At 39.2% G+C, this 12,616-nt stretch overlaps 1 protein-coding gene across 6 annotated transcripts in view; it reads right to left on the minus strand.

Annotated features, from left to right (window-relative positions):
* Positions 1–12,616, minus strand: part of BORCS5 (BLOC-1 related complex subunit 5) — an 89,557-nt gene that overhangs the window by 32,668 nt on the left and 44,273 nt on the right. For 3 of the 6 annotated variants that reach the window (XM_072653920.1, XM_072653919.1, XM_072653921.1), the window contains exon 3: positions 1,533–1,690. In XM_072653920.1, the coding sequence (XP_072510021.1) occupies positions 1,533–1,690 (158 nt within the window). Of the gene's footprint in view, positions 1–1,532; positions 1,691–9,671; positions 9,842–12,616 lie in introns of all 6 variants that reach the window. The other 3 variants (XM_072653922.1, XM_072653923.1, XM_072653924.1) reach the window with 2 other exon arrangements.

Here is a 12,616-nt window from a genome sequence, read left to right on the forward strand (position 1 = left end):
TTTTGCTGTAGTCAGAGGCCGGACTGGAGCGGCCCCTCCCCATGTAAGGCTGGGGGAGGATAAGCTGCCCCAGAGTTGGGGTGGTTCAGCCTGAGATGAAGTGGCTGTGGGTAGGAGCCTGCTGTGCCTCGGCTTGGGCAGGAGCAGGGAGAGCTTGGAACAGGGCAGTCCCTCCCCTATGAGGTGGGACATGGAGCAGTAGCAGTCAGTCCCTGGACCTGCAGGAGAAGGAAACCTGGAGCTTGGGAATCAGCCCCAAGTCAATATGGAGGCTTTGCAGCAGGGCAGGAGCAGTGTGTGCTTTCCTGCTGCATCCTCCTAGGATGAGTTGGGGCCCAAGGGAGGAGTTGTCTGTGGTGGGAGGGGGGAAGTGCCATAACCCCTGGGGACCCACCCTATTGGCTTTGTTGACTAGCCGCCCCTGAGGATTTGGAAGCGGGGGCTGCAGAAACGTTAGAACTTGGACTCTGATTCAACAGAGCATGCATGCACCTGAGAGTGCAGGTAGCAGCTTGCAACAGCAGCATGGGGAGACATACCTCCAAAAGGACTTTACGTGGACACTTTGTTTTTAAGTAAGGGGATTATAACCTACTGTGACCTAGGGCTGAAGGGTGTTGTTTTTTCTGCTACCCCTGGGGATGTACTATGTAAGCAAAGACCCCTGGCCTGGGATCTTCTGATTGTATAAACAAGTATTTCGGAACAGTCTGTTATGTTATATACTTTTGTGTCTGTTTAAAGCCATGTGGCCATCCTTGTAATAAGCTGTTGTGTTGTTATGAATTGTGAATGCTTTAGTTTCTTGAATAAGATTTAGTTTTGAATAGAGGGCTTATACTGTGTGATTCAACCCTAAATATATAAAAATATCTACACATACGTATATGTGCATATACATTCACAGCAGCAGCACTCAGGTATGCTGTGTTGCTTGGCGTTACACCACCTAGCTGTCCGTTCCTAACAATACTAAATTAATACTATTTCATAATTTCTATATTCTTAATTCCTAATCCTAAATTTCCTAATAATGCTAAAATAAAACAAATATTAAAATGCTCTTTTCTTTTCCAACTTCATATCTACATGAGGCCAGTTTTTCTTCAAACAAAATAATAGATCGTAACAGACTGAATGCAGAAGCAGGTACAATACAGATATCACCAAGTCAAATTAACTCATTGTACAAATGAAGAAACTGACACCCAGAAGGGTGAAATAACTTCCCCCGGTCCCTTAGGTCCGTTGACACCCAGGTCAGTGTTCTGTTCTACTGTGTCATTCTGCTACATATACATAGATTGCATACAAATAATAATGATAAATGATAGGGACATGGTCTATCAAAAACCTGGTGAAATTCAATAGGAACACATAAATTCTTATGAAGAAAAAACAAACATCAGTCATGGCACTCCAAGATCTCTGGTTAAGTATAGGTGCTAAAGAAAAGACTAAGAATTCAAAGTGCACAAGTCAGCAATTTTACTTTAAGGGACAAAAAAAAAAAAAAGGGAATGACAATTTACCTCTTTAATTCGCTTGACCAAAGCGTTCTGATCAAAGGAAACAGCTTCTGCACATTGATGAAGATGATCTTGATATCGGAGACAGAGCTGGAGAACTTGTTGAGAATCTAGTTTTTCCAATTTGGTATTTGTGGGAGATGTCTGGCCACTCAAAAGCCCTAAAAAACAGGGGAAAGAATGAATTGTACCAACAACAGGTTCATGGATCAGGCAGTTGTTGAATGTCTGTAAAAGGAGAAAAAGTTTGATTTATTATTGCTTCTAGAATCAGATAATTCAGTTACCTCTGGATTCAAAACCAAAAGTTTTGGCAGTTGGGGATTTGTTGGTTTTCTTGCTTTTAATTTGATTTTTAATGATAAAATGATTACTGTAACTAATACAAAGGAATAAATTATACAAGAAGTTGTAAGATGATATTAAAAACAAATTAGTAAAGAAATAAACTCTCCTGAAGTTCCATCACAGAATTTCTGGGTAAGGGAAGAGACCCCAGCATCTCTACTGTAACATAATCACCAAGGGTTAGTCCAGTCTCTGCTTAAAGACTTCCAAGGAGGGAGAGCCCACCATCTCTCAAGTGGCCCATTTCACTCCCAAACAGCTCTCATTGTTGGGAAGTTCCTAAATCTGCCTCTTTCAGCTTCCACCCATTGTCCCTGTCCTTATTTTGTACTCTGGGGACAAAAAGAGCAAGCCTAATCCCTCTTCCAAGTGAAAGCCTTTCAGATATTTGCAACACAGAGACCACATCTACCCCTTCTCTTTGCCAGGCTAAACATCCCCAGTTTTCCAACCATTTGTCATGATATGTGTTCAAGGTCCTTCACCATCCTGGTTGTCCTTCTTGGAATTTTTTCAAGCTTATCAATGTTCTTCTTAAAAATTGGTACCTAGAATTGACCATGACATTTCAAGTTAGTACTGACAAAGGAAGAGAGAGTACAAGAGGACCATCACTTCCCTATTCCTGGAAGCTATGCTTCTAAAGGCAGCTTGTGGTAGAAGTGATACACTAACCTAACCAGAAGCCCTTTACAGGTTAGGCTAGTTTTAACCATCACAGAGACTTGATTAGCTCAGGCGACTAAAGACTCAGACTCCCCCCATCAGTAACAGGTAGCCAAAAGAAGCTCCAGGGCCATGCTTTGTTTGGCCAGGGGTCCCAAACAGCAACTTAGGACTTTACTCAGCTAAATCAACCTGTGATGTCTTACTTACAAATCCTTGTTAAATAGCCTTCTCATGCTAAGTAAATATCTTTTTGTTAACTATTACCTAAAAGTGTCTCATTTCATTCTAATATTGAATGTGAACTACAAAGTCATAGACCTAGGTCAGGTTCAGCTCAGAACAATTGGTTTAGTTGTGCAAGAAGTGGAGGATGGGCAATGTAGAGAAACATAACCTCAGACTGGCTTTAAGGTTTCTGGGGCTTCTGGCTTTTGGCTATGCCTATACAGAAAGTGGTTACTTACCATGAGGTCTCCTCCACCCCTGGGAGATCAGAAAAGTAAAGTGTATATGGCAATGCAGCAAATAGAGAGCAATAGAAATATATTCTTTGTCCTTAAGAATTGTACCTCAAAGATAATTTCAGTAAATTCTATTTTAGATCCTGTGTTGTCCAGGGCCTTCCAACCTGATAATTTACACCTCCTCCAAAGTTATATTACGGGATTTTCTCAAAACTTAGTTTACTTTCAAAGCAACCAGTAGGGGCTGAGTTTTTTGGGATTGAAAGCAACTTTCTCCCTAGTAGAAAAGGAAAAATGAATGAGATGTGCCCTGCTCTAGCAAGGAACAGATGCGTCCATATTGCTAATGGTCACCACCAAATTGCCTCAGAGGAGGTCAATATAAAGATGTTATCCTGGAGTGTGAATGCTTTGTTTTTCTGAACAAGCAGTCTTCAGTCCTATAATTGTATCTAGACATAGCAAACTAGTTTGAGGGGTGACATGACAGACTCCAATAGTAAGACAATGCAAAACAAGCAAGATTTCTGGAACTTCAGGACTGTCTAATAACTTTGCTGAAGAAACTATTTGAGTTTTTGGTTGCTGTTTCTTTGTTTTTAATTTGGCATTTGAGAGGACAAACAGAATTGTGCTAGGGGACTTTGTTATAATTCTTTGACATAAGCCACTAGAGGAAGCACTTAAAAGGGCAATGCTTAATTCTCTCCAGGAGCCCAGAGACCTTTCTGAAATTGTCAATCTAGAATCTGAGCTCCATCAGTTTAAACATTTTTTAAAAGAGAATTTCCACTCTCACTTCCAAACTGTGAACTAAGAACTCAACTACTTCTGTCTCCCTCTCTGGAACTTCCAGTGAGGGATGCCTACAGATCTTAGGGCCTACACCTACTCTCCTATTCTTTCAGAAAGAACTACTGCTTATACACAGTGGATAGTGCACATGTACTAGCACAGAGGAATCTCTGGCTTTGTATCTTTTCATTTTACTTTGTGTCTTTCTCTTGCTTAGGAAGGCAGATGACCCTGAGCTGGATATTCTCAGTCCTGATGGCAATTGTGGGCGATGCAGCTATCAGGAACTCCTAGGTCCTTCAAAGGAATCTCCTGCACTGGGGAGGATGACCACTGGCAGGAAAGGGAATCCCTGACCTTATACTATGGTGGACCAGACATGGCCACGATGCTATACAGACTGTAGCACCTGACCCCAGCACAGGAGAGCAGTCAGGTACGCAGCAGCAGAAGCACCTCCAGAACTCCTGACAGTCACAGAAAGACAGTGGCAATACAGGCCTGCAAGAATGTTCTACAAAGTAGCCTCCATCACAGGGCTCAGCATAAGGGAACAAAGTCGGACTACAGCATGAGAAAAGGTTCGGTCCAGCACTGGGCCTGAAAATGGCACAGGTGATAGCAGTTAGCTCTGGCAGAGTAGACAATGTGATGAGACCCATGGCAATGGCAGCCAGCATGCAGAGAAGCATGCTCCAGAAGCATTGGCTACCAGGTCCAAGTGGGCATAGGCACAGGTACAGACATACCCAGCATTAGCTGGGTAATGGCAGAATCAAGTCGACTGTAGTCTATCGCTATAATCTATGGCTGACTGGCCCCTCCCCATTGCTGCTAGTATAACACCTCCAAGGAGGGTTTGGAGTACCAAGAAGTAGCATCATCGGGAAGTGGTTTGTTTTCAGGCACAAAGGAGAGCTATCTACACAAATCCTACAGAGGGGAAAAAGCCCCTCAAATGGGAAAAGACTTAGCATCCTCCTCTTTTACAAATATTGTTTCATTTTCTCCTTGAAACAACTCTGGGAAATCGGTGCTGTAATTATCCCCATTTTACAAATAAGGAAACTGACACAGAAAGCAGCTAAGTGATTTGTCCAGGATCACACAGCTAGTGTCTGAGGCTGGATTTGAACTCAGATCTTCCTGACTTCTGGTTCAGCATTTTCTCATCTGTACTACCTAGTTGCCTCTAGGTACATACTGATGGTTGGTTGGAGAACCACAAAGGGAAACAAAGGCAAGGGAGCTTTAATCAGCTGAAATATTCCCATGCAATCCTTATTAAATATGCTTCTCTAGTCAGTGAGTCCATTAGTAAATATTTATTAAGAGGCACAGGTAAAGACATATACTTATCAAAATTTGAGAGGAATAGCTAGTACATTCAATGACAGAGTTGGGATGAAAAGACATTTTGAGAGTACTGAACTGAATCTGATAAGATTCAATAGAATAGGAATAAATGTAAAGATTCACATTTTGGTCCAAAAAAATCAAATTTTACAAGTACAAGATGGAGGAGGCACGGATAGGCAACAGTTTGTTATAAAAGGATCTGGGGGTTTAAGTGGTCTGCAAGCTCAATGCATCAGTAGAGTAGGATGCTTACCAAAAAAACTAACACAATCTCGGACAGCATTAAGAGACCCAGCTTCCAGGAGGGAGAAGGTGATGGTCCCTCTGCACCCTGCCATCCTCAGCCCACACCTGGAATGTAATGTTTAGTACCACCAATGTCCTTCAATATTTAACAGAGTATTGTAGGAGAAGGCAGTGAAGTACCGTGGAAAGAGTCCTGGACTGGGAGGGAATAAGGATGCCAAGGAAGTCATTTGGTCTCTGCCACCCACTAATTTGTGTAAACTTCTTTTGGGGGCCTTGATTTACCATCTGTAAAGCAGAGATGTTACTAGCACCAGGGACAGGGTTATGGTGTAGAATGAAATGAAATCATGTATGTATGCTAAAAATGCTGTTAATCATAGAGCATGTTACTTTTGTAATGATTCCTATTTTTGCAAAAAGGAATTATCTCCCCCTAAATACACTGTAAGCTTCTGACAATGTCTTTGTCTTCTAGTTCTTTTGTCCCCTTAGAATAATATAGGACTATGGAAAATGTTGGCATTCAAATATTTGTACAATGTTGAATTTAAAGTCTGTTCTAATAGATCCTGAATGTTTAGGATAAGAATTTATATAGTCTATATATTTAGTAAAAACCTCTTGAAACCACTGTGTTTATAGAGTAATAGAGAAGTGGGGGGGGGGGGGAGGCAGAGAGAGGGTAGGGAACTAAAGATAAATATTCTACAAATTCAGTAAGCCACAATTTGTACCTACCTCTTTGTGTAAAGTGTTGGATGGAAAAATCATCAGGGTTAGTCAGATTCTGGAAAATATTTTGCTGACCAGTTCTTCCCCTCTGAAATGTCAGGTAGAAAAAACTCTATAGTTATTCTAATACAAAGTACAGAGCCATATATGTGCTAAGCCTGGCTCTTACTGAGCACAGTTCCTTGACTCTAGGAGGCCTATCCAATTTCTGGGCTGGGACTGTATTTTAAAAGTGGTAGGACTTACATTTTGCAGTATAATAAGCATCACTTCTTTCCAAAATAGAATCAATCTCATTTTGGAAAAAAGTTATTATAAAGAAATAGACAAAAACACTGTAAAAAACATACTTACTGAGTGTCCAATGTGCTATTCCATGGTCAATTTTACTTAAAAGAGAAACACACACACACACAAAGGAACATTCTATATATCTTGATGCCTTGGAGAAGCATTGGGGAGGGGAGTTCTGGAATTCTGATTTCATTAGTGTAAAAAAACTTCCTCTATTAAGGCAGATCAACAACTGTACTGGACCTCGAGGAGTCTGAGAGTGGCCAGGGCAATAAGTCAAATGATTTGACTGGGGTCACAAAGGCAGTCTAAGTCAGAGGCAGGACTTGAACCCAGCTACTCACTCACTATATCATGCTGCCTCTTCTACTTAGTGTTTTTTAAACTGGAAGAATGAAACTCTGAGCGCCTGTGTCTACCCTCCAATCCTAAATCTCCTAGGTCATTATTATCAGCCACAACATCAGGAAATACTTCAAAGAGGTCATGCCCCTGCAGCTCCATCAGTCTTATTTGTTCTCTGACTCTCCCCATCTGGACAGGCAGGATTCAGACCCCAGTAGAGTAGCTGTCCACAGAGTGACAACCAATTTCTAGTCTTCACCTTGGGTAAAGGACCACTTCCTGGCCTCATGATGAAGAAGTCACTCAAACAGCTACAGGAATATCAGTTAAGAAGCAGCCCTAATTTGCAGGTCACTCCTATTCTGGTAACCACCAGTGACTAAGTAAAATGCAGATGCGCTCTCTCAGAGGACCTGGGAGAGAAACTTGGGAGGATTTAACCCCTAAATCTAGGAAGTCACCATACCACTGCTACTGCCTTGTCTTAATAGCAGCTGGGGTAAGATAGGACAAAGTAGGCAGCAAATACATCTTTCTTTTACAGAATTGATCAAGTGTCTTCAGTGAGGTGTCTAAGTACCTTCAGCAAATCTTGCTCATGGACTGCATTAATACATTATGAAAAAAAAAATTACATTATAGGGGAAGGAAATCCTATACCGATCAATCCTTAATATGACAAGCAACATACCACTTATCACTCTTAATAGCACTTAATTTTTGTGGGCATAGATGGCTATGTCTATAACATATGTCTATAACAATCCTTCTCTCTCTGTCTATGACCTCTACATATATCAGAATTATAAGTATTATACACAATTCCAACACCAATAACACTTCTTACCCCTAAACTTTACTGAATAAAAAGAACCCCCATAGTAAGGTAAAATGTCTGAAAATATTATGGTTCTTTTCAAAAGTGTAAAATGCCATCACACAAACACACACACATTCTTTTCTTTTCCCATGGATATAAAAACATAGTCATAATCTCAGACTGATATGTTAACAACCACATGAAACTCTGTCTTATAAGAAACCAATTTATGGTTTCCAGTAGACCTGGAAAAACAGTTCATCAGCAGATATATTTCTTAATAATACAATATCCTGTGAGAGTCAGCCTAAAATAGGTGAACAGGTACCAAAATCCAGTCAAATTTAAAACAAGATTTTATAATGAATTATAATCCATTCCATACAGATGGCAAGTAGCATTTCTCCCAACTATCACTCCAAAAAGGAGAAGAAAGAAGCAGGCAGCTAGAGATTACAATGGGGAAAATTTCTGCTGAGCTGGGACAGAAAGTAGACTTAATAAATGCCATTAAGAAGAAATGCTAATATGCTGGGATGGAATACTCTGCCTCTCATTGAACTGTGATAAGAACTAAATTAATGTAAGAGTGACCCCAACTTTAAGAAAATCTAATGAAGCCAGTCTTTCAAATCAGATAAATTGGAGGTAATTACCAAAGAATGTTTTACTTTACAAAAAAGAAACACCAAAAGGCACCTTTAAGTGTTGAGTCCCTATTAAGATGGTAGAAAGCAAGATTTAACAGCACTCCTCTCAAACTTCTCAGTAAAGCTTTAAAAGGACACCAGATGGACCAATGAACAAGAAGCCAAAGAGAAACACCAATATATTCTCCCATTCATTCCAGGACTGAATATGAAGATGGCCAGAAATTTTAGGGCTCTGGAAAACAGATGTGCCAAGGAATTGAAAAGCCAGCACAAGATGAAGTAAATAAGGCCTGAAACCTCTTGAGCAAGGAACCATTAATGGATGGAAATTCAGCCCTACTTCCAACCTTAAGAATGAAGAATAATCATGATAGAGACAAGACCAGAAGACCTTGCATTATGACCAAGGACATGGAATGAGTCACACCCCATGACATTGCTTCCATTTTTACATCTTTTCCTTTATGAATTGATATGTGTAAGATTGAAATACAACAGAAAAACAGGAAGGAAAGCATAAGATTTACAGATACAAATAATACAGAAATGGAGTGAAAAAGGGAATTCAATTCTAGCACATTAAAGATACTGCCCTCATAAGGAAAACAGAAAAAAATAAATAACGAACAAGTCTATCAATTCAAGAAGATATTCAGAAGAGAATGGAAGGGAAGATGAATAATCAGGTGACAACGTTTAGGAAAAACTGGAAAAGGAAGTCACAAAAGAATGTCATGCAAAATAAGAAGTTAGAGGGAGAAAGGAGAGGGAAGATTCTGAATCCATCACTTAACTGGAAGGGGAAGGCAAAGGATCAAGGGGAGAAATAGAAATTTAGTGTGGTCCTGGGGACCCAACTGCCAATTCATTTGGAGGCTGTGACTTATAAAAGAAACATACCAGAAAAATAATGGCTATTGTGTAACTGCGGTCTAAAACAATAGAAGAAAAAAATCCAGTAAAAAAAAAAGTCCTGGGTGAAAAATCTCTCCAGTGGATCCCCACAAATGTGAGGGGTCTACTGTTTATTTCTTGACAAGTCCAGACATGTATTATATGTTCTGGATACTATACCAACTGCCACTTGAACTAAGAAGTCAAGTCCCCGGAAATTGGCTATTAGGTCTCTAGGGGTGGCTCTCAGAGATTGGATGACATCTTTCTAGTACTTTCTAGTACTATTAATCATAAACTATAAACACGAGAGTGTTCCTCCCCATGATTGTCATTAATATCAACTAATCAGTCAGATTTAATTAGTTTTTGGAAATGGGTATTTACTATGGTGGTATAAATGGTACAAAATATTCCCCCCCAAAGGAATATGACATACTCTCCCAACTGGTACACATAGAATTCAGGGTGAAGTGGGTGTTCAGACTTAGAGAGCATATATGGCACAGGAATAACTCACAGCTCCTAGAAGCCCCTTCTCTGGAATCCTCAAGATGTTCCCTTAGGTGTAGTATAGCATTTCTCCTGAGCTCTTTGTAGATCTTGAATCTGCTTTTCCTCATTTGTGCAGTCTGTCCTTGGCTCCTGATGCAGACACTTCCACCAGCCACCAATGTTCTGGGAACACTGCTAGGACACCAAACGAAAAGTTCAAATCCTTTGGACTTTCTGAAGCTCGTATGGTCCTTTTCTGGCAGACAGAGTGCCAAGGTAGAAAGGAGACCAAGGCTAAAATCAAGTTGTTCTCCTCTCTACCAAGTGGCTCCTCCTTGGCTGAAATGTTCTCTATTGGCTGGCTGCTTGCTGAAATGTCCTGGGTTCTAAGTTAAGGCTCCAGAGAACAAGAACAAATCCTTCATCTAATCCAAAGTGACCTCCTGTCATACCTAAGGAGCCATTCAGGCTTTATTCACACTTGGTGAACAGTCAAGATATACTCTTATCTGATAAATGTATCTAGGCATAGCATCTTATCACTTTACTCAACCAACCCCCATCCGCACAGAAAAATAAATAAACAGAAAGACAAATTCACACTTTAAGTAATTCAAGGAACTTAAGTGAAAGCAAGTAAATCAGAAGTGAGGAAAGCCTGTATGAAACTATGGGTATCAAAGGACTGCAATCAAAACAAAGTGAAAGGACAAAGTGCAGACTTAAGAGGTGACAAAAATCATTACAAAAGAAAGAGAGGAAAACAAAAGCCAGAAAATCATAACCTCAAATGTGAAAGGATTAAACAAGCCAACCAAATGAGGGTAGCAGAACTGATTAAAAGAAAAAAAAATTAACCCAACAAACATCTAAAAAAGTAACAAAGTAATTTGCATTCTTTCATGGAGAATTCAAATGAGAGGATGGAATAAAATTTAATATTCATCAGGTGATTTCAAAACAGCAAGAGTCACAATCACATTATTAGATATAGCAAAAAAAACCAACTTGTCAAGTCAAGAGATATAAAAAGTGAAACTACATAATGTTTTAAAAAATGCCACAGATAGGCAAAAAAAAACTGGAAGCAAAGTAGATGCCATCTGTTCCCTGAGTCCAAATAGAACACATGACAAACCTGAAAATATCTGAAATTATCATGTCCCAGAAAAGGTTTCTCTTCTTTAGGCTAAAAGTCCCTAGTTCTTCCAAAGAATGCTCACAGGGCATGACCTTAAGGTCTTTCCTAACTGTCCTCCGTACATCATTTCCAGCTTAACAAAGGCCTTTCTAAATGCAACACCAAGAACTCAATTCAATACTCTAGTGTAATGTCATCAGAGTAGAGCACAGCAAGATTCTCACTTCCATAATCCCAGTTAATATGCTGCTTTTAACATGGTCTAAGATCAAATTAACTTTTTAAAATGTCATATCACACTCCTCACTCATACTGGTCTTGCAATCCATCAAAATCCTTTGCATTTTAAAAGATTAGATGCTACAAATCTACCATATTATGCTTGTGGGGTTATTTTCAACTCAAGTTGAAACTTTTATTTAAATTTATTTACATTTATTCCTACTAAATTTCATTTTATTCTATTTGACCCAATTTTAATAATTTTTAAAATTCCTATTCTATCACTAAATATGTGAGCTATCCCTCATAACGAAATGTCATCTGCAAATCTGATGAACATGACATCTAGACCTTTATGGATAAAAATATCAGCCAAGCATATGTCCCATCACATATCCCTGGGGCACTCCACTACTTAATTCCAAGCTGATATTCATTCATTAATGACTTTTCTTTGAGTCTGGTCATTCAACCACTTAAAAATCCATATAACTGTAGAGCATAATGCTCATATAGGTACATCTTGTCCATAAGAATAACGTAACAGACTTTTATCAAATGCTTTACTAAAATCTAGGCAAACTATATATAATTTACCCCTAAATTCCCAATCTAGAAAGTCTATCATAAAAAGAAATAACTGTAGGGGAGTCAGCCTAACCTGTTTTGGTTTGTTTTTTTTAAATTCATGTGGACTCTTTGTGATTATCATTTCCTTTAGCACATGATGTGGCTAGATCAACTTCTAAGGGACGGAATAAAGATTAAGGGGATGATTTCAAAGAATTTTGAAATGCAAAAAAAAAGGAAGAAAAGGGAGTTCATGTTAAATGGTCTCCATTTTCTCAGGAAAATAAGAGGCAATATCCTCAGCTGATAGAGACAGAAGAGGGAGAGGAATGGAAGGCTTGAAGAAGGAAGAGAAAGCTTGGAATAGCTTCTGTGGGGAGTGATAAGGAATTAATCAGGGAAGAATAAAGGACTGCCTTGTGGTGGTGAAGGCCAAAGCAAAGTTAAATGACATGAATTTATCATGTACCTAAGTCAGCATTAGTGACTTAACCATTTTGATTTTTTTTGTTGGGGCCTTGCCTAAGATAAGATGATTTCTACACCTCCTTTTTAAAAATTTCACTAGAAACATGGCAGATGATCCTGATCTGAGCCCTATTTAATAATAATAAAAAAAAAGATCCTTCTTAGTAGTAACCCCTTATTCCTACTATGCTCTTTTGAGTTCTAATGGCAGTTTTTAAAATAAATTTCATGTTACCATCCTGGTCAAAGTACCATAATAATTTCTAGAAGGAAGTGATGATCAGAGGTTTCTGCAGTAAGGCTGTATTTTATTCTAAGATGTTCACTATCTCCTTATTAATATATTCCAAGATTATGTCAGGAACTAAAGTCAAGTTCACTGGTTTGGAGTTTGTAAATTATATTTTCTTCCTTTTTAGGGATAATTTTAGGAGAATATCTGTCCTAATGCTTCTGCCCTGTGGTATTTATGCCCCTCTATCTTTGATCTTTTAAAGATCAGCGACATATCTGCCAGCTATTTCAGGACTCTAGGATGTAGTTCATCAAGAGAAGATAAGTGCTCTGTT

This window comes from Notamacropus eugenii, chromosome 3 (assembly GCF_028372415.1).
Source record: "Notamacropus eugenii isolate mMacEug1 chromosome 3, mMacEug1.pri_v2, whole genome shotgun sequence".
Taxonomy (NCBI): Eukaryota; Metazoa; Chordata; class Mammalia; order Diprotodontia; family Macropodidae; genus Notamacropus; species Notamacropus eugenii.